Below are 27,298 nucleotides of genomic sequence, written 5' to 3'. Positions count from 1 at the left end.
AAGACTAGATGGATATGAACAAATTGTGATATTTGAGGGTTACCAATTGATTGTAGCCTACACACACACGATTTCAGTTTGTGTGAGATATTGGAGGTTGAGACGTTTACTTGGACAAATAAACTTTCATTAACAATAGCTTATGTTGATCTGAGCTTTGCTGTTGGAAATCTATAACAGTGTTCAGGTGTTGCAGATCCACCTGCCACGACTTCAGTCTTAACCGCTTAGTGACAGGTCAGGGGGTGGAGTTTATAGGTGAGTTAAATAAAGACAAGGCTCCTATGGAAGTAGGTTGAAGGGTGTTAACTTGGTCGCAACCCACGTTTGTCAGTTTAAATCCCAATGCGCCGTTTGTTTTCCAACCTTACCCAACATATTTAATCGATTATAAAATGTGATTAGTTGACTGAACAGCTTTATATCTGTGAAAAAATGTGGTACCCTCCCCCTGCTAGCGCAGTTGACTAGGCATTTAGAGATCGTGAAAAGACATCTCACGTGAAAACTGATCTGGATGGTCAAAGTATTTCAATCATAATTATACAGCCCTCTAGAATCACTGGGATAGGGACCAGGTCACAGGTTCTAATCTTGCGTGGTCATCTACTTTTTGACCTTGGACCGACTTAATTCATACATTTGTCAAGGTCTATACATTACTTCAAGAAAGTTATGACAAAATAAAATGTGATTAAACACAAAGCTAAAATAAACAAAGACAGTTACCCAGTTTAAAACTTTTATTTTTTCCTAATTTTTTAAAATGTATATCTACAAAGTAAACTGTATTTTAACTTAAGTTACATAATGGTCAGGTGGGAAGTGGGATCACCTTAGCCATCAATTCATAAATACTTCAGTCCTTTTAGCCAAACTTGTTATTAATTACAGGAAGATTTTAATTTGTTTTAGTTTGGTTAGAACCTGTTCTTAAGTCTTGAATGCAGCAATAGTAGCAGCAATTAAACAGTCACTTTAATACTGTCCAAGTCGGAAGAATTTTCATATCAAGGTGCAGACAAAATGCAAGCTCCGGTTCATTTTTTTACGTTCTCAATTCTTAAATTGGCAAGCCAAATCAAGTTTCACTTAGGGACCCTCTACAGGTATGTGTGTGTGTGTGGGGGGGGGGGAAGAGTGAGGAGTCCTTTCTGTTATCAGCACAACTCTAAACTAATAAAACCTTTGTCCACTGCAACAATCTGTTTGAACATTCTGACTGGGAGAGGAACGCACATGTAGCATGATGAGAGCTGTGTGGATTCTCTCTGTGTGAAGACTCAGAGCGAGGATGGTAGAGGGGTCCATGTTCTCCACAGTAACCCTCTACAGCTGCTGCTGATGGTGCTGTTGTACTGCAGGGACATAAAATGGAGCAAATCATTGAGATTGGCCAGTCGTGGTTAGATTAGATACAGTTGCATGTCAGCATTTATTAATATCCGTTTTCAATCAAAATGATCATTAGCAAAAAGGCTGGGAAATGGGATCAAACATTGATATGATGAACAACCCATTTGCCCCAATTTAAGACTTGTAGTGTTTAGTTGAACAAGCAGCAAAGACATCTGTCAGGTGACTGGAGAAGTCCTCCCCCTGAGGCATGTAGGGATGGGGTTTCATAGGGACGTACCTTGGGGGTGAGCCAAGTAAGAGAAGTGAGCAGTGGAGGACACTGGGATGGGGTTGAGGGCATTCTGGGCGAGTTGGGACTGGGGGCCACCTGGCTGCTGGGTGGCCATCAGCATCATCTGAGGGTGGCCAGGGTTACCATGGTGGGATTGCACCATCCCAGACTGGATATGGGCCTGAAGAGGGAGAGAACAAGACAGAGAAAAAAGATTAGTAGAAAGAGACACATACAACTGTTACTGACTCCATAAAAGTGATGAGTGTTTTTGTTCCTGGGACCACTAACCTGCTCATATAGTATGTACTCAGAGTGAAGGGAAGGGCTTCTGAAGGTGGAGCTCACCTGCTGCATGTGGGCCATGTGGGAGGGGTTGTAGCCGTGCTGCATCTGCTGGGGGTGGAGGTAGACGGCCTGCTGGGCCGAGGAGAAGCTGCCCTGGGGGGACTGGGGGTTGGGCCCCGGGGTCATGGAGGGTGGGGTGGGGGCCAGGGCCTGGTACATCTGCTGCTGTGGCTGGTTGCCCATGTGCAGGGCCTGGGCAGCTGCAGCAGCCTGGTGCTGCTGGACGGGGCTGGGGGCCGGGTGGTTGCCACCGTGCTGCACGCCCTGCTGGGACTGGCCTGTGGGGGTGGCCGAGGGCTGGGGGTGGGAATGCAGTGTGGTATTGGGGTGGGCGTACTGCTGCGGCATGGGGCCTTGTGACACTGGAACCCCCAAACAAAGACTGGGTTATTGTCACGGACCAGACAGAATACACAGAAACGTCAACATGTTTGCTTTGCCAAAACAGAATAATCTAACGTTTATTGCGCAATCGCACACCATTTATGCTTTTTACATGGAATTAGTGGCTATGCAACCGTGTTACAAATCTCTTTACCACTGGTCTCAGAACCAAAATAGAGAAGCTGATTTGGTTCTGGGTGGTGAGATGAGGTACATACACACAACCAGATAGTGGGAAAAGTAGAAAATGTGGTCTGACACACATACACGCAGGGGAGTCTTACCGTACATAGTGTGAGTCTGTTCACCATACTGGGTGGTGGAAGAGACCAGCTGGCCAGGATGTCCGTGGGTGGGAGGGGCCATCATCCTGGCCTGACCCTGAATCACCGGGCTGAACACATGCTGTGCCTGGGGGGGGGGGGGGAGACGGGGAACTCACTGCCTGCACATGTGTGTGTTGTCCTATTCCAAAGACACTGATGATGATTTTAAGGCATTCATGCGCTCATTGGAGTATTGGAATACCTTCTACAAGCCCTGAAAATCTATAGGGTCTTCTGTCCATTATCCATGGTCCATAGAAGTGAGTAGAGTAGTTATTTTGACAGATTGTTACCTGTGACTGGTAGTGGGGCATCAGTTGCTGGCTGGTAAACTGCTGTGGGCTACAGGTGAAGTACTGGGCTGAGTAGGCAGGGCTCTGGGCCACAATGGGCGGCCCCGCGGCCGGGTGCATCATGGTGGGCGTGCCCTGGGGGTGGTGCTGGTCTGACCTCTGCTGGGGCATGTTGGGTACTGCAGCAGCCAGTGGCATACCACAACAACAACCGTTCAGAACACAACATCCAGAATAACAGGAGAGATATCTGGGTGGGCAACCTTAAATAAATTATTTGTCTACAATGCTGAATCCATCTATGATGACATACACCCTATGAAAATGCTGAATCCATCTATGATGACATACACCCTATGAAAATGCTGAATCCATCTATGATGACATACACCCTATGAAAATGCTGAATCCATCTATGATGACATACACCCTATGAAAATGCTGAATCCATCTATGATGACATACACCCTATGAAAATGCTGGATCCATCTATGATGACATACACCCTATGAAAATGCTGAATCCATCTATGATGACATACACCCTATGAAAATGCTGAATCCATCTATGATGACATACACCCTATGAAAATGCTGAATTCCAAAAGCACCGCAGCACTGTTAGTGTAGCTGTTTGACTTTCCAGCAGACTAGACAACGCCATCAAAAGCTCCACACATTAAGCAGCGCCATCACCTGATGCAGGCCAGCTGTTACGACTACAAAAACAAATTAATATTTACTGCACAAAGTCATGAGAATGTCTTCACTATGCGTTTGCCAGACAGCTTTGGCTCCATGTGCACACATTGGTGTGTGCGGGGGCAGCATGTCTGACTTCTGGAAGCAGGCTTTGGCTGTTAATTTGGCAGCTGCACTGTGCTATTGATGAGGACAAGGAAGACATGAGACAGCGTTGCCAGTGAGCAGTCTCACCCTTACCTTGTCTGTAGGGCTTGGACTGGCTCAGCGTCATAGGAGGCATCTGGACGTGGTACATGGCTGGAGACTGGCAGAGACGATCAGAAGAACACCAGGGTTAACCCACTGATTTCTCAGCCCCTCTTGACCCCTTACCCTTTCAACTCTGACCTCCTCATACACCCACAATCCATGTTCACAGCATGCCTTGTAAACTTGAAGAGAAGAAAGGTTGTCTGGTCTCATGCATACACCTGTCTGTCCACACTGGGCCCCCCTTCTATCAGCTGGATGACTATGAACCATGCACTTAATATTCTACGTTCATCTGCACATTATTAATGCAGGCTAATCAAATAGCAACATTTGCTCACATACAAAGACGAGAATTGCTCTGCATTTCTTCAGTTTGTGAATGAAGACAGTCTTAGGTAAAAAAAAAAAAATGCTAAGGCAGCGAGACCATTAGTTGTCAAATGAACCAAAGTAAGCTGTTAAAAACGAAGATAAGATCGACAACTGGAAACAATTGCAATAAGAAATTGGCAAACCAACATCTGATGGGACATTTTCAAGCAAGCAAAACATCACATACGGATTTGGGCATAAGGTAAGAAAAGAGTAGAAAGCTTAAGAAATGCACAAACCTTCCAGATAATGCTTTTCTAATGGAGAGAGGAAAGGGAGAAACAACAGAACCATTCTTTAGTTGCTTGTTTGTGGTAACTAGAAAATGTTTCTCTCTCAAGTGACTAATGTTGGATCACCATAGCAACTTCAAGACCAAAATAGATTTATTTCTTACAATATCTGCCACAAAGTGATTTATTGTATGTGCTTTTGGAGACAGCGCAAGTCCAGAGATCTCCCATCACACAATTGCATAGTTCACAACGGATTCACTAGTCTCAAACTGCATTCTAGGGCTGGGCGGTATACCGTATTTTTCTATATACACCGGTATTTATGCACAGACCGGTTTGGGTTTTTACGTTACCTTCTATAAGGGTATTTGAATGTTTGGTTTGTTAAATGTGATACGCAGTGTGTAACGTTCATTTTTATAGTTTACTCCACTACTCGGGTCATCCCTCCATGCCGCTTCCACACAGACCTAGTCCCACCCCGTCACTCAAGGAGCGCATTTGTTGTTGCTTGACCACCGGACACTTTCCTTCAGGTCAATGCAGCACATGCAACAATTTTTCCACTTTGATCTTAATAAATCCACAAGCATACTAAATTTACAATATTAGTTTGTGTTTCTTACATCTGCAAACAGGTGGTTTGTATTTTCTTAGCAAGTTAAGCTAAATTGTGTTAGCCACTAATGCTAATTGCAAGTTAGCTGACAAGCTAACTAGTCATATGTTGGCTGTATGAATAAAGATTTAATGTAGTCAAAGACTATAGGGTCCCCTTGGAAACACTGATCACCACTTTGGTTCCTACCCAGTCACAATAACACATCCATGGAATTTTCATTCGTTGTCATGTCACTGTATTCAAAGTGCCCACTATTATTTATATTCTATTTCCAAACGTTCACCCAAGTGGTTTGATCTAAATCGCAATTGCAACACCTGGTTAAAAATAAGGTGCAGTATTTTTGTTCATATCGTGGCAGTGTGGAAATGATGAAATTGATGTTAAATGCAGGAAATTATTTTAGGTTGAAGTTGAATTAAACAGTATAAAACAATCAGAATGGAGAAAGACCCATTAAAGTGACTTAGAATGTATGTGTTGCCACCCTAGGGTCACGCACTACTAAAGAAGCAAATGTAGAACTTTTAAGAATCAAAAACAAAAACCCGTCAAATTTGGGGGGGAAAAACAGATGACATTTTGGCGATATCGCCCAGCCCTACTGCATTCACTCCCGAGTTCTACATTACTCCCAACTGGCCTACACCAAAACAGGACTAGCATCAAGACAATGCTACTGTATACTGACAGGAGATACTCAGGAAAAAAAACATTAATTCAAGCTCGACTCAAACCCACCTGAAGTCTCCCGGAATGTCACAAACCAATACAAAGAAGCAGTAGGCTACTCTACATGACTTCAGACAGTGAGTGAATGACTGTGGAATGGTGAAACGGTGACTAGTCAGGCAAAAGTAGGAAGAAAGGGCCTCTAACATATGCATGCCACAACTGCATTTAAGGACAGATGGATCACACAAATACCCCCAAACTATAAAACACTAATGGTAGTGAAGCAAAAATGTAAAAGGTGAACCTTCTGGTTGGGAATGATACATTCCAGGGTTTTTTTCTGGGTCAAAGTGGGGCTTAGGTGGTGGACGTGGAGGGGCCGTGGGCATGGTCACTGGTGCGGTCTCTGACCGGAAATTTTAAGAGACTCTCCCATTGTCCGCAGTGACATAATGTAGCTGTTATATAGCTAATTTACACATCTTGCCATGGCTTACGCTATTTGTGTGACTCAAATGTAACAAAATCAATGTGGGCCACATGCCATGACAAAGATGGTCCTGAATGAATCATTTGGGGAATTTGATTGTCCCTGACTGATCTTAAAATAAATAAATAAAAACTCCATAATGTTTTCTACATACTTTACAGCTGGTTTTAGTCATTTAAGTTTACACGGAACCTTTTCACATCCCTTTTTTTTTTTTTTTTTTTTACGGTTTGGACATAAGTGGCCTGAAACACTTAGGCGGCCCGCCGTAGACTTTTCTATACAGAAAAAACTAGAGGTCGACCAATTAATCGAAATGGCCGATTAAAATAAGGCCGATTTCAAGTTTTCATAACGATTGGTAATCGGCATCTTTGGACACCGATTATGGCCGATTACATTGCACTCCACGAGGAGACGGCGTGGCAGGCTGACTACCTGTTATGCGAGTGCAGCAAGGAGCCAAGTTAAGTTTAATGCTAGCTAGCACCTTATCTTATAAAAAAAAACAATCTTCACATATTCACTAGTTAACTACACATGGTTGATGATATTACTATTTTATCTAGCTTGTCCTGCGTTGCCTGTTAATTTATCATTGAATCACAGCCTACTTCGCCAAATGGATGATTTAACAAGCGCATTCGCGAAAAAAGCACTTTCGTTGCACCAATTTGTACCCAACCATAAACCCCTTAAAATCATTACACAAGTATATATTTCTAAACCTGCATATTTAGTTAATATTGCCTGCTAACATGAATTTCTTTTAACTAGGGAAATTGTGTCACTTCTCTTGCGTTCTGTGCAACAGAGTCAGGGTATATGCAGCAGTTTGGGCCGCCTGGCTCGTTGCGAACTGTGTGAAGACCATTTCTTCCTAACAAAGACAGCCAACTTCACCAAATGGGGGATGATTTAACAAAAGCGCATTTGCAAAAAAAGCACAATCCTTGCACGAATGTACCTAACCATAAACATCAATGCCTTTCTTAAAATCAATACACAGAAGTCTATTTTTTTTTTTTTTTTTTTTTTTAAACCTGCATATTTAGTTAAGAAATTCATGTTTAGCGGCAAAATTACTGGGCAAATTGTGTCACTTCTCTTGCGTTCATTGCACACAGAGTCAGGGTATATGCAACAGTTTGGGCCCTCTGGCTCGTTGCGAACTAATTTTGCGAACAGAATTTTACGTAATTATGACATAACATTGAAGGTTGTGCAATGTAACAGCAATATTTAGACTTCTGGATGCCACCCATTAGATAAAATACGGAACGGTTCCGTATTTCATTGAAAGAACAAACGTTTTGTTTACGAAATTATAGTTTCCGGATTTGACCATATTAATGACCTCAGGCTCGTATTTCTGTGTGTTTCTTATATTATAATTAAGTCTATGATTTGATAGCGCAGTCTGACTGAGCGGTGGTAGGTAGCAGCAGGCTCGTAAGCACTTTACTGCGTTTGCCAGCAGCTCTTCACAATGCTTCAAGCATTGCGCTGTTTATGACTTCAAGCCTATCAACACCCGAGATTAGGCTGGCAATAATAAAGTACCTATTAGAACATCCAATAGTCAAAGGTATATGAAATAGAAATGGTTTAGAGAGAAATAGTCCTATAATAACTACAACCTAATACTTCTTACCTGGGAATATTGAACTCATGTTAAAAGGAACCACCAGCTTTCATATGTTCTGAGCAGGGAACTTAAAACGGTAGCTTTTTTTACATGGCACATATTGCACTTTTACTTTCTTCTCCAACACTTGGTTTTTTCATTATTTAAACCAAATTGAACACGTTTCACTATTTATTTGAGACTATATAGATTTTATTGATGTATTATATTAAGGTAAAATAAAAGTGTTCATTGTTCATTCAGTATTGTTTTAATTGTCATTATAATATATATATATATATATATATTTTTTAATTCGATTAATCGGTATCAGCTTTTTTTGGCCTTCCAATAATTGGTATCGGTATTGAAAAATCATAATCGGCCGACCTCAAAAAAAAAAATACTAATAATAAAAAATAAAAAACTTCATTCCGTCTTGTACCACAACACACACGCACAGACAGACAGAGACAGAGAGCAAGAGCAGGAGATAAGGGATGAGGTGAAAGGAGGGTGAACTAAATATTTTAGGACCCTCATCCACCTTCCATGCTGCTTAGCAACGGTGCATGCCAATCATACACCAATTATCATTTCAGGGGGATGTCTCAGCTTTCACAATATTCTTCTTCTGACCTGCCAGAGTTGTGGGGGCATGCAGGGGGATGGAGTCTGTGTGTGTGTGTGTGTGTCGTCTCACCTGGACTCCAGGGCTGACAGGGGTCAGAGGGTACATCTGGGGGAAGTAGACCTGTTGAGGCTGCTGCATGACGATAGAGGGGCTGGGCTGGCCTTGGGGCCGAGGGGGGGTCGGGGTGGTGGCCGGCTTTGGCTGCACACACAGGCACATATTACAAAGTCTTTTCATCTTCAAAAGGAATATCGATCTCAAGCAGAGATATCAAATAGCAGAAACAGAAGATGCAGCCTATGTGGGGAGTCAAACTGACCTGAGGAGTGAAGACCCTGGGTTTGAACTCGTGGGCATTAGGATTCAGAGTCGACTTTCTCATTTGACTGCGGAGCGGGAAAAAGGAATACATTAACATAAGACAGAAAATAATTTATTTCGGCAACGCGAGAGCTCCAGGATGATCAATTTCTCTCAGGTTGGCTGTTTAAAGCTGCACTCCATTTGTGCCTACCCTCAAGAGAGGCCCACTACAACACCAACTCAAATGGAACAGATGCATGGCCATGACACTCACTCTGCCTCATCCTCTTCCTTGTCTTCAGGCTTGGCTCCTCCGCTGAAGTTGGGTGCAGATGTCTGGACGCCCTGCGAGGTCACGTCAGGCCCCCTGTTCTGCTCCGGGGCGGGACAGAGGGTAGAGGACAGGGAGGGGGATGGTGCGCCAGGGCTGTCTGGCTTGTTGCTCCTGGCGGGGACCACAGGGCCCTCATACACCTCCAACCCCTTGTCCAGAGGAAGCTGCTTGGACTTCTCTCCCGTGTCCTGCGGAGGCTTAGTCACCATCTGCTGAAACTGTGGGTCTGGGTTAGAGCTGGACTGCAACTGAGAGAGCGAGATGAGTTTTAGATGGCTGTACTAACAAATATTATTTATCACATTTTCTGTATTTTACTGTCCAGAGATACTTCTTCCTGAAGGAAAGTGAGGACACCTAACTTACCCTAAAATCTACACTAAATTTCTTTAAGTTGTCTATTTGTTTTCTGTGGTCTGGTGCCATGGAGGGGGGTCCTGCAGAGAGAAAGTGAAAGATCATGAGACGTTTCACCAATACAGAAATAGAGATGCATTTCAGACAATACAATTGGATCCTTCTCAAAATGTGAGCTGTGTCCACGCTGCAGACCTTTAGAGAGGGGTCTGCTGATACTAGGGGGGCTCTCCAGGGGTTTCATGTTCTCTTTGTTGACCGTAGGAGAGTTCTGTCTCGTCGCCTGGACCCGAGAATCTTTCGCTATATTAAGGGAAGAAAGAAGGGGAGAGTAAATTGTATCGTCAAGTGCCTTGTTTCAGATGGCGCTCGATTGACTGCTTTTAATATGAAAGTGACAGAGCTTCAGAGCATACAGCCAGAAAACAACAGAAGTATGGATGTCGATGGCAAGCAGACTTACCCTCTGCTGAGGAGGTAGCGGCCATATTGGGGGCAGGGCTAGCAGTAGGTGAGGAAGCTGACATTGGCGTGGTAACCGGTTCTACGGGAGCGGACCCAGTCTGGGGCGAGGGACCAGGAGAGGCCCCGCCCATGCTGTTCTGCCGAGGGGATCGAGGTCTGTGTGCTATAGAAGAGCAACAAACACCGTTATCCTACACACATCCAAAAGAGATACATCCCTTACACTACACAAGTTCACACAATGGAAATTTGTCTTTAGTCTATCTAGGGCTGTCGCAGTGACCGTATTACCTCCACAACGGCAGTCACGAGTCATAACCACAGTCAAATTCCCTGTGACCACTGGTCAGGGTAAACCCATCCAAAATGGCGCAAATGAATGGCCCTGAATGGTAGCCTACCAAACTTGCCAACGAACCTCTAATGGCCTCGTACTCAGCACGCCATTGTCCCTCTAAATCACTTCATGATTTAATCATCTGAATGATGAGGACAATGGTGATGGGAGTCAGAGCTCCCGTTCTGAAATGGACACGAGAAAAAGCCCAGGACATGCATACATTTATTTATTTTAAAACCCGAAAGGATCTGAAGGACAACCGGTCCGATGAGAATGAGGGAAGCAGCAGAAGACATTGTTTTGCTACCTTATTAAACCAGAGCCGTTACAGAAAGAGAAGCACAGAGCGAGCATTGGTGCAGTAACTGAAAGGTCGCTGGTTTGAATCCCCGAGCCGGCAAGATCCTTGAGAAAGACCGGGGCGAGCCCCCCTAGTATCAGCAGACCACTCTAAAGGATCTGCAGCCTGGGCAGAGCTCTAAAATGTGAGGCACAGGGCTAGTAACGAAAGGAGGATACCTAGTCAGTTGCACAACTGAATGCATTCAACCAAAATGTGTCTTATGCTTTTAACCCAAACCCTCAGAGAGAAGCAGGTTGCTGACTTAACAGGAAAAATCTACCCAAATCCACTAATTCCTTCAATTTACAGTGTTAAATAACTAATGTGTGAGTACAATATTTTTTGTGAACAAATGTTTAGTTTTGGCATCATGATAAAGGTGGGTAGCAAAATGGAAAATCGTTGGGGATATCTGTTGCAGCTCAAGTCGACTACAAAATCCACAATGGAATGCTCTCTATGGGCTGGCTGGCTAGCTAGCAAACGTAGCTACACACAATAATAACAAAGACAATATCAGCACGTAAAGTAGCAAATTGGGATCCAACCCGGGTCTGTAGCGACGCTTCTAGCACTGATTCAGTGCCTTAAACCACTGCGCCACTCGGGAGGCACAAATATACTTTTGAGGAGATGGGGAAATGTTGCCCATGCTATGAAAATGGACCACGCAGTGCATTCTGGGAAATTCAGGGACAAGGAGCATCCTCCTTTAAGGAGTGAATGTGAGTCTATTGGGCGCTAGCTCAAAACACAAATCTTTACCAAGATGTGAGATAATTAACTTGTCATCTGTAGTATCGTATAGCTTTGGAATCGTGACACTATGTACTTGAGGAAAATAGGCATGTTTCTCAACATATACACCGACTTTGAGAAAGGGTTTGCGTGACAATTAGTTTAGCAACCGCGTGATGCAGGCATGGAGGGAGAGACCGCAACTACTGTTCTCGCCCTGGAATAACTTCTTGCTAGTTACCATCCCATCGGATTACATTGTACCGGTCTTGACTGCATCAAACCGAGAGAAGCTAGCTAACTTGGCTACTTGAGGCTAGCCATAATGTTACTTTGCATCTCACTATCCTACAGTTAGGCCAACACATCACTACTCCACTCAAATTATAGCCTAAATACAAGCCTACCTGTTGGTTTTTGGTTGTTGTAGACTATTAACTTCTTATGACTGGGGGCAGTATTGAGTAGCTTGGATGAATAAGGTGCCCAGAGTAAACTGCCTGCTACTCAGTCCCAGTTGCTAATATATGCATATTGTTAGTATATTTAGATAGAAAACTCTGAAGTTCCTAAAACTGTTTGAATGATGTCTGTGAGTTTAACAGAACTCATATGGCAGGCAAAAAAATTGAGAAAAAAATCCAACCAGGAAGTGGGAAATCTGAGGTTGGTAGTTTTTCAACTCATTCCATATTGAAGATAGTGGGATTTTGGTCATGTTGCACTTCCTAAGGCTTCCACTAGATGTCAGTCTTTAGAATCTTGTTTGATGCTTCTACTGTGAAGTGGGGGCGAATGAGTAAGGTCTCTCCCAGAGTGCCACGAGCTGACCATGCGCGTTCATGTGAGAGTTAGCTTGAGTTCCATTGCATTTCTGAAGACAAAGGAATTCTCCGGTTGGACCATTATTGAAGATTTATGTTAAAAACATCCTAAAGATTGATTCTATATTTAGTTTGACATGTTTCTACGGACTGTAACGGAACTTTTTGACTTTGTCTGCTCCTAGTCATGAATTTTGATTTGTGAACTTGAACGCGCTAACAAAAGGAGCTATTTGGACATAAATGGACATTATCGAACAAAACAAACATTTATTGTGGAACTGGGATTCCTGGGAGTGCATTCGGATGAAGATCAAAGGTAAGTGAATATTTATAATGCTATTTCTGACTTCTGTTGACTCCAACATGGCTGATGTTTTGGGCTCTGAGCGCCGTACTCTAGATTATTGCATGGTTTGCTTTTTCTGTAAAGTTTTTGGGGAATCTGACACAGCGGTTGCATTAAGGAGCAGTTTATCTAAAGTTCCGTGTATAATACTTGTATTTTCATCAACATTTATGATGAGTATTTCTGTAAATTGATGTGGCTCTCTGCAAAATCACTGGATGTTTTTGGAACTACTGAACATAACGCGCCAATGTATACTGAGATTTTTTGATATAAATATGAACTCTATCGAACAAAACATACATGTATTGTGTAACATGAAGTCCTATGAGTGCCATCTGATGAAGATCAAAGGTTAGTGATTAATTTATCTCTATTACTACTTTTTGTGACTCCTCTCTTTGGCTGGAAAAATGGCTGTGTTTTTCTGTGAATAGGCACTCACCTAACATAATCGTTTGTGATGCTTTCGCTGTAAAGCCTATTTGAAATCAGACACTGTGGTGAGATTAACAAGAAGTGTATCTTTAAAATGGTGTGAAATACTTGTATGTTTGAGGAATTTTAATTATGAGATTTCTGTTTTGAATTTGGCGCCCTGCACTTTCACTGGCTGTTGTCATATCGATCCCGTTAACGGTATCGAAGCCGTAAGAAATTAATTGTCATTTTAATGCCATCTTCCATTGATTAGATATCCCCTAAATTGCTTGACACACAAGCAGATTAACAACGCAATCGTCTCGCCGAGGGAAGGATGAGAGCACATGCCTTTTTCTGCAACTTTTTCCAAATCAATAGTCTCATGCAACACCTATGTTACGATTTCTAAGACATATATATTAAATTGATTAATTTGACTTGTTAAAATGTAGATGTTCCAAAGGAGCACATCAGCAGTGTGGAAGCCAGGAGATGGTAAACATGTTATGTTAATTAACAGTCAAATGCCGTGAGACCGGCAGTCATTTGCATGACAATTAACAGCTGACAATCTTATGACCGCCACAACACTAGGCATACCATTTGTCTATGTAATATAACCACACAGTGGCTATACCTGTAACAATCCAAGCTATTTTGCCAGGTGTCATTTCTACCCCAGTCCCGAAGGACAGATGGGGTTTCTTACCTCCGCTGACCACTGAAGACCAGGTGCCACCGGATGAGCTGCTGCGGGTAGCCGGGGGCACGGACACCTCTCCTGGAGCATTGTGGGGCATGAAGTCTACTCCCGGGGGGACTCTACCCCCAGGGGGAACTCTATGGGTGCGAGGGGTACGCTGGGTCTTTGGGGACATCCTGGGAGGGCCTGGAGGGAGAGAGATGGTTGTGACACATCACATCATTTAGCTAGAAGGAGCCCAGGTAGAGACTTATGAGCCACTAGTACCACAAACTATATGCAGCTAGGTGGACAATACAAACAGCTACTTACCACAGACAATATTACAAAATAATTGTGGAACAGTGATGGAAAAAACAGCATGAATACATACACCATCTTCCTTCACCAATACAACGGTCATCAATGCATCCAGTGGACGTAAACACTGACAAGTCTGTGACAAGCCTTTGATTAGTGCCTCCTGCTTTCATTGCCACACCATGGGAGTGTTACTGGAGAGAGCGACCAACACCACACAATTCACAATGCAATGTGTGCAAGGAGAGCGAGAGAGAGCAGGAGCGAGAGAGACAGGAGGAAAGTGGAGGTAGGGCAAAGAAGAAAAAACATCGAAGTCCAAAGACGTTTCTCAATTTAAAAGCAGCGTCTTGTAGTAGGAGATTAGAGACAGCAGCAGCACAGCCTGCCCAGCGGTGCACGTGGCTCTGTGTGTTCACCACTCTGTTAGGAGGGAGGTAGCTACCTTCGGAGGACATGCGTCTACTGGGTATAGTGGAGATGGGAGCTGGAGAGCCGTGAGCAGAGGGGTGAGACGGGGGCCGGGAGGGCCGCGAGGGGGGTCTGGATGGAGGCCGGGTGGGCGTGGCCGCCCTGGGTGGGAGAGGGGAGGGGCCTGACTGGTAGCGGGAGGATGGCGATGGGCAGGAGGTGGCACCTGATAGGACAAATGACAATGAGCAGAGGAGAAATAAGGAGAAACGAGAGAGCAAGGACAGAAAGAGGACTGATAATAAGGTGGAGCGAGGGGTAAAGACGAGGGATGGGTACACAAGGAAAAGGAGGGTGATTCAAGGAAAGGCAGGAAGAGGAGACTGGGTCAGCAGGTTGAAACGGATAGAAACAGCATAGCAAAGAATAAACGCCAGAGATTTTCTGATGAAAACAGTGTAAACTTGAAAAAAGGTCAAAGAAAGTTAGGACGCAGAACAAGATGACAACTCAGGAAATGAAACTGAACTGACATTCAAATTGTTAATGTAGAGAGAGAAACATGCAATTGTGTTTTTTGGGATGAGAGGATGATTACCGAGTACTAATGTCTGAAAGTCAAGGCCAAACTCGCCACGGCCAGTTTCCCAGACACAGATAAACATAGGCCTGGACTTGTGTCAGACTAACATATCTTACAGGTGATGCGACAGTTGTGGTCTAAAGACCAGTTAGAATATACAATACAAACTACGAGATGAACATACAGCTTAACTAAAAAGAAATACTTTAAAAACTAAAACTAGGGATAGGGTAAATTCAGGACTGAGATAAGCTCATTCAAAAATAGCCAGTCATGTTCACACAACTGATCTCTACAGGATGCCTGTAAAAACCCATCTAGGGGTGGTCTGACGCAGAGACATCCTCTGGCTTTGACAATAGTGCCTTTCATTCAGTCATTGTGTGGTGCCCTAGATTTGCTGGGGGAGGTTGGGTAATGGAATTATGTGCACGAGCAAAAAACACCACATCTGTCATTTTAGTCCTTTCTGAATCTGCCATGTCAGTCATTTTTATATGGCAGGAGTGTAACAATTCCATCCAGAATATCCTACTGTTGGCTAACTCCAAGGTCCTCTGATAATACTAGTCCCGTGCGAATCGACATCCCTGTGTTTTGAGAGAGTTTGACAGGTGTTGCTCACGGTTTGAGCAAGAAAACAATAATTGATTGGATAAATTGAACTAAGTGCTGCTCATAGCCTATAAATGAAGGGCCAACATGTATCAACTTCCACAGTGAATGCTTTGGTTGATGTTTTGTGTGTGAATTAAATATTGCCAAATGCATCAGTGAAACATATGTAATTACAACCCTTGCTGTTAATAGATCCCAAAGCAGCATACAACTGAGCTAAACCTTTGGAAATGACAAGTTAACTGTTTAGCTCCCATCTGAAGGCTGGGGGGCATTTAGGATGCCTTCTGCTGCGGATCGTTAAAACATTACACTTCCTTAATTCAAATATTATTTATCAACACAAGACCTAAAAGATGGTTTGGTATGGTTCAGAAAGCTGGAACCAAGCTCGATTTATCAGTGTAGCATATTGTCGCCTGGACTTGTTGAAATATCTTCACGCCTAGAAAAAAAACATCCAGGCTTCCACCCCAAAAATTACAGGGACATTTTGGGAAAAAACTAATCTTGTCTGAATCGTCCTCTGGAATAATGGACATTCTGGTGTAATAAATACATAACCAACGTTCTCTAGTAATACTAGTCCCATGCGAATTGGACTTTAGTCTACACCTGTTGTTTACAAAGGATGTGACAAATAAAATGTGATATTGTTCCACGCGCCAGGATGAACCAGGGTGCCGGGGGACCTTACCGCCGTTGACAACCCGCTGGTCGGCTCCAGAGCTGGGGCTGTAGTCGTGAAGACCTGGCCGGGGAGGTGGAGGTCCGCTGCTGCTCTGGACCAACCTGGGGGAGTTCTGGCGACCCGCTCCCCATGACATGCCCTCTCTGTTCCTCTGACCCGGGGGAATGTACTTGTTTTCTCTATGGAGAGATCAGTGACCCAGGAGAACAAGTTAAAAACGAATGCAACTACCACAGTGTGAAACCAGATGTGCGAATTGGCAGCGGAATCGTGCAAACAACCTGCAAGTCTGCCTCTGCAATGTCCACAACTGAACGAGAGCTTAAAGACACTGCAGTATGCCAGTACGTTAGCCATACATGAGGCGAGTCGCAGCTGAACATGGATGCGAGTGACAGACGAACATTCAATTTATCGATGCTAGCATCAACTAATGGATTGTGAAAACCCACCTGTTGTGTGAGACCCACCTGTTGAGTGTGTGTTGCTCCCTCTCTCCCCTCACCACGGCGGTGTACTTCTCCTCCTCGCTGCGCTCGTCATTCTCCAGGGCCACGCGGGACTTGTAGGTGGAGCTGGCCTCGATCTCCTCCGCCAGTTGCGCCGCTCGCGCCTCCCGCTTCAGAAACTCCTCAGAGTTATCCCGCTCCAGGGCAACCCTGCATAGCAGAGCACAGGGCAAACCTTAGACACACACACCCCCCTGTCCCCAAACAGGGGACACGCATGCAAAGCAAAGTGGGTGCTACACATTGTTAGTGGATGAGGTGAGTTCCTTCTTGATAAAACCTGGCTGTGCCTGTATGACGCATGAGTGGACAGAGAGGAGCAGGAGTAGCTTACGTGTAGGTTGACAGGCTGCTGTCGTAGGTGGACTTGATGCCATACTGCTCTTCATTGTACTTGAACATGTCATTCGGGTCCCAGCCATTTGACTAAGAGGAGCGAGAAAACGAAAGAGGCAGAGAGGCTTTTGGTCAGATGATATAAACTATGAATGGAGAGTAAAAAACAAGCAATGCTCTGGAGTGAAGTGTCACCTAGCTCCAGATTTAGGATCAGCTTCCCCTGCCCCAATCCTAACCTTAAAGGGAAACTTCGGGATTGATCTACTTCCCCAGAGTCAGATGCTACTGTAGACTTCCAGTCATTGTGCTAACGCTAGTTGGCATTGGCTGCAAAACTACCTCCAATTTCCTTCATACTGGACGCGGAGAGATAAAGGAGTTCATCGGACTCTGGGGAAGTAGACAAAGGACCTCATTGCCAAAATCCCAAAGTAACCCTTTAACCACTAAGGTGGAAAATAAACAGATCCCAGATCAGCATCTAGGGGCAACTTTGCCCACAGCAGCAGATATAGTTCCATGCAGAGCACTAAATGGAAAGCAATACCACGTCTGTGTCCAGAGACTCCAGGCTGCCCGAGACCATGTGCTGCTGCCGCCCTCCATCCCACGGCTCCAGGTCCTTCTCCTTGTGTTCCCCGTTGATTCTGCCGCCCACTGCAGTGTCCGTGAAGTTATCTACACGTTACAACACACATTCATAGTTATATACAGCAGACAGACATGCATGCAAACACGGAGGGGATCACACATACACGCGCAGGCACACGCACAGGTAAATGATGACTGTGCAGGTGTGGAGAAGGCAGATAGCACATTATCTGCTTTTCTAAGAGCCAGGTGCACTCTTTGCTTTGGCAGTGATCATGTCAGGATAACCATTAGAGACAGTCACAACACAGAAGTAGCAGAATCATAGTGTTAACATTAGGGAGAACGAGTACAGAAATCAATGATGGTAAGCAAAATAAATCTATAAATAACATGCACTTTGATTACAGTCATAGCATGAAAAATATGACTCCAGGCAGGTCAGACAATGTGGTCACGCAGAATTGATTGAATTATTAAAAAAGGAAAATTTGAGACCGCACTTGTCATTTTTAAACGAGAGATATTTTAGCACAATTCAACATCTTTGTAAGTACTTTTGTTTCAGTTGCATTTATTCAATAGAGTCAACCAAAGCTCTTTAGAGAATCAAGCCATTTGAATATTTTAATCAGAGGTCGACCGATTAATCAGAATGGCCGATTAATTAAGGCTGATTTCAAGTTCTCATAACAATCGGAAATCGGTATTTTTGGACACCGATTTGGCGGATAAAAAAAAATAAAAAATTATGTACACCTATATTTAACTAGGCAAGTCAGTTAAGAACACATTCTTATTTTCAATGAATGCCTAGGAACAGTGGCTTAACTGCCTTGTTCAGGGGCAGAATGACAGATTTTTACCTTGTCAGCTTGGGGATTCGTTTTTGAAACCTTCTGGTTACTAGTCCAACGCTTTAACCACCTGCCTTACATTGCACTCCACGAGGAGCCTGCATGGCAGGCTGACTACCTGTTACGCGAGGGCAGCAAGAAGCCAAGGTAAGTTGCTAGCATTAAACTTATCTTATAAAAAACAATCAAACATAATCACTAGTTAACTACACATGGTTGATATTACTAGTTTATCTAGCGTGTTCTGCGTTGTATATAATCGATGCGGTGCCTGTTAATTTCTCATCGAATCACAGCCTACTTCGCCAAACGGGTGATGATTTAGCACTGTCGTTGCACCAAACCTAACCATAAACATCAATGCCTTTCTTTAAAATCAATACACAAGTATATATTTTTAAACATGCATATTTAGTTCATATTGCCTGCTAACATGAATTTCTTATAATTAGGGAAATTGTTTCACTTCTCTTGCGTTCCGTGCAAGCAGTCAGGGTATATGCAGCAGTTTGGGCCGCCTGGCTCGTTGCGAACTGTGTGAAGTCCATTTATTCCTAACAAAGACCGTAATTAATTTGCCAGAAGTATACATAATTATGACATAACATTGAAGGTTGTACAATGTAAGAGCAATATTTAGACTTATGGCTGCCACCCGTTAGATAAAATACGGAACGCTTCCGTATTTCACTGAAAGAATAAACGTTTTGTTTTCGAAATGATAGTTTCCGGATTCGACTATATCAATGACCAAAGGCTCGTATTTCTGTGTGTTACCATGTTATAATTAAGTCTATGATTTGATATAGCAGTCTGACTGAGCCATGGTAGGCAGCAGCATGCTCGTAAGCATTCATTCAAACAGCACTTTTGTGCGTTTTGCCAGCAGCTCTTCACAATGCTTCAAGCATATCAACTCTCGAGATTAGGCTGGTGTAACCGATGTGAAATGGCTAGCTAGTTAGCGGGGTGCGCGCTAATAGCGTTTCAAATCGGTGACGTCACTCGCTCTGAGACTTGGAGTAGTTGTTCCCCTTGCTCTGCAAGGGCCGTGGCTTTTGTGGAGCGATGGTTAACGATGCTTCGAGGGCGGCTGTTGTCGATGTGTTCCTGGTTCGAGCCCAGGTAGGAGCGAGGAGAGGGACGGAAGCTATACTGTTACACTGGCAATACTAAAGTGCCTATAAGAACATCCAATAGTCAAAGGTAAATGAAATACAAATGGTATAGAGAAATAGTCCTATAATAACTACAACCTAAAACTTCTTACCTGGGAATATTGAAGAATCATGTTAAAAGGAACCACCAGCTTTCATATGTTCTCATGTTCTGAGCAAGGAACTTAAACGTTAGCTTTTTTACATGGCACATATTGCACTTTTACTTTCTTCTCCAAGACTTTGTTTTTGCATTACTTAAACCAAATTGAACATGTTTCATTATTTATTTGACGCTAACTTGATTTTATTGATGTATTATATTAAGGTAAAAGAAAAGTATTCAATCATTAGTTTTAATTGTCATTATTACAAATTAAAAATCGTCCGATTAATCGGTATCGGCGTTTTTGGTCCTCCAATAATCGGTATCGGCGTTGAAAAATCATAATCGGTCGACCTCTAATTTTAATGACAAGGGGGTTTGGCTGAAACAAGCCCAATATGAGGATTGACCCTTACAATATATAGCATCTAGCACACACTTTTATCCAAGAAACTTACTGTCATGTGTGCATATATTTTCTTTTACATATGGGTAATGTTCCCTCAAATGTTGTCCGGCGCTGAGCAAATTTCAGGTCTGCAGAGCGCAAACTTCCAACATTGCGAAAATTCTATGCAACTTTTAATGTGAGTTTACAGTGAACACCGAGTTACAGTTTCAGACAGTGGTCAAGTAGGCTGTTTACTCATAATGTAGGCTTATCAGAGTGGCCTACCATCAAAAACAATGGAGAAATGCACACCATAACATTTTAACATGGAAATAGCTGTTCAATCATTCAGCCTACAATAGCAGCCAATGTGTGGTCAATGTAGGCCTACATTCCATGATACTTTTTAACCTGCTTTTCTTTCAGACAAGGAGGTGACTGAAAATGTGTTGTTTGACACAAGAAAGCACGTCACAAAATAAAATGCATTATTACTCCCATACCATTATGATAGCGAATCAGACAAATGATAATACCCTCTGCATATTGGCTACTTAGCTTATTCAAGACGTCTTAAAATACAACACTGCCCCTTTTAAGACAAAAAAAGCTCTTCAGCCGACTCACTTTTCAAAGGTCTAGAAATGTACACGTTTTATGCTCTTGTAGGAAGCAATCAGCATACCACCAGCAAACCACCCTGCATACCACTGCTGGCTTGCTTCTGAAGCTAAGCAGGGTTGGTCCTGGTCAGTCCCTGGATGGGAGACCAGGTGCTGCTGGAAGTGGTGTTGGAGGGCCAGTAGGAGGCACTCTTACCTCTGGTCTAAAAAATATCCCAATGCCCCAGGGCACTGATTGGGGACACTGCCCTGTGTAGGGTGGCGTCTTTCGGATGGGACGATAAACGGGTGTCCTGACTCTGAGGTCATTAAAGATCCCATGGCACTTGTCGTAAGAGTAGTGGTGTTTACCCCAGTGTCCTGGCAAAATTCCCAATCTGACCCTCAAACTATCACGGTCACCTAATAATCCCCAGTTTACAAATTGGGTCATTCATCCCCGTCCTCTCCCCTGTAACTATTCCCCAGGTTGTTGCTTTAAATGAGAACGTGTTCTCAGTCAACTTACCTGGTAAAATAATGTTTTTGTATCACCCCCCCCCCCCCCTATTGTCGACTACAAATGATCTATAACTGGGCTAATAAATCACTAACTAGCAAAGGATATGAACAAAATGTGCATACATGCAGCTCTCACGTTGATCAAAACAAGCGCATCTACTCACGACCACTCATGCTGTAAACGCATTCCAGTTCAACGTGAACGGCACAGATTCATATGGCAATGGTCTATTTGCATAAAGGCCTACTGCAGCTCTGATTGCTTATGCCGCAAAGGTCTGTGTAGAGTACGAGCTGGGTCGTGCGTGTCAACGCAATAGAATCCTACGCCGATGCGTTTTGCCTACAACAAAACCTCTTGCATAGTTATGTTTCGGTATGTTGCATTGAAAGTGGCTAATATTGTGTTGATTCAAATCACAATTCCCACAGTAAAGGGAAACTTTGATAGTGTTAACTAAAAGGGGAAAACTCTAAAAAGTTGAGTGACATTCAATCTTGTGCTTCTCTGCGCAGGCTGATATTTATTTTGTGCGGCAGTCCCGGGGGAGCTGCTTGCAGGGAACATTGCGTATGGGTGGTCCTGGGAATCGAACCCACTATCCTGGCGTTGCAAAAGCCATGCTCTACAGAGGACCCTTAAGCTACTGCATTTCCTCAAAGCTTTTGAGGTTTTACTGTTTACCCCCTTACCATCAAAATGAACATGTGTATGCGTCAACAACAACAAAAAGGTGCAAGAGCAGAAAACAGCATATTACCTGTGTCAGTAGAGACTACACCCATTTGAGGAGAAACACATGGAAGAGAGGGTCAGTTGAGAGAAGACAGGTAGCCTAACCCTGGGGTTCCCAACCTTTTCCCTGAAGCACCACTATGTATATACTAATGTTTCCATTCCAACCACACAGCTACATTTCTTTCATCTACAAAACAAATGGGTTTTCTGGTGCATTACCTGAGACTTAGCTCAGTGAAATATCTGGCACATGGCAATGAGATACTGTATGCATTTAACATGTGGCCTTTGCTATTTGTCAGCTAGAAACTGGGTTGGCTACAACAAGAACCTGGACACCCAGGGATGCTTCAGGAATGGCTGTGGGGAAGCACTGATCTAACCCACCTATTTCACACAGTAACACTTCACAAGTTGATTTCATTAATGCTAACTAGCAGAGTCTATCGTTGCTCACTGTGCACTGCTTGAATCCTGACAGGTTTAGAGGTAATATAGATATATTGGATCACAGCCTTATTGAGTACCCCTGCAGTGCCTGGGAGACATTCGGAGCAATCAATACTTCACATTATTACTCAATGACTGGCCACAGAGGGAGCATTCAGTTCAGGCACATGATCTAGCCTTGGTTCTGCTTCTAGACATGATAACAATTCACACAGGAGGAATGGGCGGTCTTTGTATTGGCCAATAAATAGGCATTTCCTCATGCATCCAACCAACGTAAGTTAACTTTGTAGGTGTAGCTATGTCTTTAAGGGGCCAGTGACAACCTTGAGTGTATAGGTCTTGACATAAGGATGTACCTTTTCTGGCAAAATTGAAGTCCACGTCTCTGAAGTGCACCACCACCACGTCGGAAGCCTTGAAGATAATGCTGTCCACGAGGTCTTCCTGTCGCAAGCCCACACTGGGCCCAGGACTCTTTATGTTGGCCGCATCCAGAACCAGGTCACACTGGGGGACGGACGACAGAGTGGTGAAGTAGAGAGCGCCATCAACTATCACTGTAAACACTTAGGTTAGCCTACTCCCCGAAGGGAATACATGGTTGTATTTTATATTTGGGTTTTATGTGTGCGATGCGAGATTATGAACACTGCATCAGTAAGTGAGCCATGTAAAGCATTTTCCCTTTAATAAATGGACAACAAGGCTGTTAAACTTGAAGCATATGTTGCATGTAAGGACCACTGTGTGTAACCCTTTTATGTTACCAAGAAAGATAGAATATGCTTGGCCTCAAGTATTATACTAATAATAATAATCATTCAGCAGACGATTTTACCAAAAGCAACATACAGACATGCGTGCACACATTATACGTATGGGTGGTCGCAGAGATCAAACCCACTGCCCTGGCGCTACAAGCACTACCAACTAAGCTACAAGGGACCAGGTCATACAACACAGCTCTAGCCATAACAATTAAAATGTACTTATTGTCACCCAATAGGAAAAATGTGGCTTTGACATTGCTTTATGTGATTGTCCTTACCTCTGGGCTGTATGTTTTAAACACTCCATCATAAACCATTCCATTTTTTACTTTCAGTTCACAATTGGTTCCCTGCAAATGAAGGGAGAAAGAAATTACTCCGTCATCATCGTCATACACACGAGATGTACGGTCACGTTCCAACTCAACTAAGACAACTGACTTGCTGCTAAGAAGTATCTCCATTGGCAGTCTGAACACATTTAAACAAAGTTCACTCCTAAAAACATATGCCTCTTAATTAAAACAATCTGTCAATCACACATGGCTTAATTATTCGCAAGGGAAGGTCTTTGGGAAAACAACATGAGGTACATGTCACTGTTGCTTGCTTTGATATGCTTCAACGAGTCAACAGCATGAGTGGCATAGAGGTCTAAGGCACTGCATCTCAGTGCAAGAGGTGTCACTACAGTCCCTGGTTCGAATCCAGGCTGTATCACATCCACCCGTGATTGGGAGTCCCATAGGGCGGCGCACAATTTGCCTAGCGGCTTCCGGGTTTGGCCGTCATTGTAAATAAGAACTTGTTCTTAACTGACTTGCCTAGTTAAATGAAGGTTACATAAATGTAAATTAAATGTGTAGTGTGCTGTCATTAGCTTTCCAGTGACATTAGACAAAAAAAAAAAAAGCTTTGTTCAGAATTTCCCCTGCTTTGGGGAGAGGGGACACATCCAACATACACAGTATCTGGCTCTGCTACCTCCGTCTAGAGATCGGTTATGAATTAGTTTCAAATCATAAAATGTATTTGGTGTTGCCTGATCCTCACAGCCTTAATGCATCAAGTGATCGAGAAACATACCACTAATGATGTCAAGACATGGACCATCCTCATGTTTGCATATACACCATTAGAGACAACCTGAAAGACAAAACGTATTGATCACGCAATTCAAACCTGAGAGCCCAAAGCAAAATAACACCAAAGAATGTGTGTGCAAACATTATGGACAAAGAAGAGTGTGACAAACAGACAACTGTGTACCAGTATGGTGGGGGGGGGGGGTTCTCCCATAAAAAAAACAATAGTAGATATGATACCCTAGATAGTGACAAATCATTAGCTGCCAACTTCACATGCCTAATTCAAATAATGGGACTGAAAACCAAATCAAACAATGATAAATAATGAAACTGTTCACTTACTGCTGCTGAAGGTCCTTTGGCACTATGTCGTCCCCTTAAAGACAAAAAAAATAATTGTCAATCTCATTATAATCCTCAAAATGACTCATTGCTGATTCTGTGACACAAAATAAATAGATAAATGCAGTGTTTGTCTTTCCACAGTCAAATAAACACTACGCATATTTAATGAGTCCTGCATGCCCTGTAGTGATAATGATTCATATGGTTAAGTTTCACCTGAAATATGACTGGCTAGATATTTTCACTAGCTGTGCAAACACTGCATTTATCTTCACTTTCCCACACACAATTTCCTTCTGGATTAGGAAATTCATTACTGAAATAATTTCAGTTTGCGCTTGTCTCCCTAACCCATATGATGACAGTTTATATATGCATGGCTGGGTTAAACGTCTATGATGCATGGGTCAGGACTCCAAAGTGTGGAATATGACTGTTGTTGGCCCCCTCCAAAAAAACATGCAACGATGGGACATACTGTCCCTACCGTCAAAATAGTTTGCTATCAAAATAGACTGATATGTTGCTGAAATACAGCCCTTCTGGTTAACGGTAGTACTTACACAAGCCATGTTTCAAGGGCACAATTTTACACAAGCAGCAACTAAAACGTCAAGGTTGAAAGTCCTTCGTCGGTCTTAAAATTATATCTTCGCCACAAAATACCGCCACGCCCCCTTTTCTTTTGCAGACTTGCACGCACTTACAAGTTAAAAATGATTGCAACATCGTTGCTGTGACTCCGACTTCAAAACAAAAAAAGGTAGCAAGCTAGTTTGGCAATATGACTTGCAATCGCCGGTGTCAAAACTTCCATCTCGCAACAATATTTAAAGGCAAAACGTTGAGTGGTTATGTCCTGCCCACCTTTACTATACTGACTTATCCATTTGACGCCGATGCAATGATGGCATGAATTAAATTAATGAATGATAGAAAGCGTTACCTGGTTAACAGGGTAGTAGCCTAGCTAATTCTAGTTAAGGAGGTATAGCTAGCTAGCCGTTTGATTTCTAGCTGCATATGCATCCTCTTAACAGGATGATCCATCGAAGCAAGTGGCACAGGATACAAACCACTGCTAGCTAGCTATGCTCTCAATACTAGCTAACTTACAAACAGACATGGCGCTACCAAACCAAAACGAGTTAGCTATGCTCTAAATACTAGCTAACTTACAAACAGACATGGCGCTACCAAACCAAAACTAGCTAGCTAAGTACGGCATTACTGCTGGAACATTCAGTACTACGAGACCGTGTCCAGCATCATTCGTAGGCCTAATTTGCTAGGGTCCGTGCTATCCGGGATCGTCGACGTTCCTTACCCGTTGAAATTTAAAATGGTTACAGTAAGGCTAGGGACATCACAAGGATTCTGAATAGTATGGACCAAGTTGCTAACTAGCTGGATAGAAACTTGCCTACCACAAACGACGTGCGGTTAGTTTAGTAGTCAGATAAGCATGAGCTGGCGCAGACCCAGATAAAATTATTTCGTGTAGAGGTGCTGACTAACGGTGAATAAATAAGCTATAAAAATAAGTCGCACACTTCATATATATAACCTCCCAGTAATCAATAAATTACTGTGAGGTTAGAGGTCGTTATATGGAGTGTGCGACTCTTTTTATAGCTTATAGTATAGCAGTCAGGGCGACACACACGTTGACATTTATCGTGGAAATATCAACTCCTGTAATAAAAGGCATAGTCAGCGATTGATAATTTCACAACGTTGTGATCATAATAATAATATGGTTAGCTAAAATGTCGACTGAATAAATCACCTACCTGCCCAAATTCTGTCGTCCGCCACTTCCCCCGGCACCAGAGGCAGCGCCACTGCCGGGTTTGCGATTACCACCGGCCTGCTTCATTGACATGATGAGCCCATAAACGACGTGTGTGGTGTATTCCTAAAATCTCAAAAAGAATATACACTGCAACCAAATGACGACTAGATAATATTTAGAGATAGTTAACTAGTTTTAAAAAAGTAAACTTGATAACGTCGCTCAGCTACTCGCGCATGTGATTCCAAACCTATGAAAAGTTAGCTAGCCAACTTAGCTAGCTGTGTCAGTTAATGCCTTTTAAAAAATATAAGTAACGCTCTTAAAAAAAATAGAATATGCGCCGATTACACTTGTAACAAATGGGTGAATTAAAGCTCCTGTCAACTTGTTTTTCGATTCTGAAAATGTTTTTAAATTCCGTCAAACGGGATTTTCAGCTATGTCGGGTTCTCTCTTCGTTGCTACCAGCGAAAAGACCAAAACCAGTCTTGAAAGGAGACAAAACAGCGGAGGGATATACCGATTTCCGTCACGCTATGATCCCACCTAAATAAACTGCCCCTCGTCTTTTGACAACCGTAAAATGTTAATGTTTCGAATAAAATTATAATTATAAACCCAAATGAGTGACTGGAGGTCATCCACAGTCTAACCTT

At 43.1% G+C, this 27,298-nt stretch overlaps 1 protein-coding gene across 7 annotated transcripts; it reads right to left on the bottom strand.

The window, feature by feature from the left end:
- Positions 1-725: 725 nt before the first annotated feature.
- Positions 726-27,298, bottom strand: LOC139577210 (ataxin-2-like). 7 transcript variants are annotated; one of them, XM_071404148.1, is made up of 25 exons: positions 26,638-27,297; positions 24,842-24,875; positions 24,498-24,557; positions 23,690-23,761; positions 22,998-23,148; positions 22,211-22,225; positions 17,771-17,901; positions 17,219-17,310; positions 16,846-17,034; positions 16,382-16,554; positions 14,518-14,709; positions 13,779-13,958; positions 10,051-10,215; positions 9,783-9,890; positions 9,597-9,667; positions 9,171-9,478; positions 8,913-8,979; positions 8,663-8,794; positions 4,549-4,566; positions 3,923-3,989; positions 2,982-3,160; positions 2,647-2,773; positions 1,922-2,340; positions 1,637-1,811; positions 726-1,358 (listed from the first exon to the last, which is right to left on the bottom strand). In XM_071404148.1, exons 1-25 carry the CDS (start codon positions 26,727-26,729, stop codon positions 1,330-1,332), a joined length of 3,246 nt encoding a protein of 1,081 aa, XP_071260249.1. In that variant the 5' UTR covers positions 26,730-27,297; the 3' UTR covers positions 726-1,329. The 7 variants fall into 7 exon arrangements, with proteins under 7 accessions (XP_071260249.1, XP_071260252.1, XP_071260253.1 ...); XM_071404151.1 differs by having other exon boundaries at positions 1,979-2,340; positions 26,638-27,295; XM_071404152.1 differs by lacking the exon at positions 26,638-27,297 and adding an exon at positions 25,408-26,060.

The sequence above is a fragment of the Salvelinus alpinus genome, chromosome 5 (assembly GCF_045679555.1).
Source record: "Salvelinus alpinus chromosome 5, SLU_Salpinus.1, whole genome shotgun sequence".
Classification (NCBI taxonomy): domain Eukaryota; kingdom Metazoa; phylum Chordata; class Actinopteri; order Salmoniformes; family Salmonidae; genus Salvelinus; species Salvelinus alpinus.
This window is presented reverse-complemented; position numbering and strand designations above follow the sequence as displayed.

Coding starts and splice junctions, on each gene's coding strand:
- LOC139577210 (XM_071404148.1), bottom strand. CDS start 26,729: ATGTCAATGAAGCAGGCCGGTGGTAATCGCAAACCCGGCAGTGGCGCT. Junction 10,216..13,778: donor GTCTTCAGTGGTCAGCGGAG/GTAAGAAACCCC, acceptor GCTCTTCTATAG/CACACAGACCTCGATCCCCT. Junction 1,812..1,921: donor AGTACATACTATATGAGCAG/GTTAGTGGTCCC, acceptor CTCCCTCTTCAG/GCCCATATCCAGTCTGGGAT.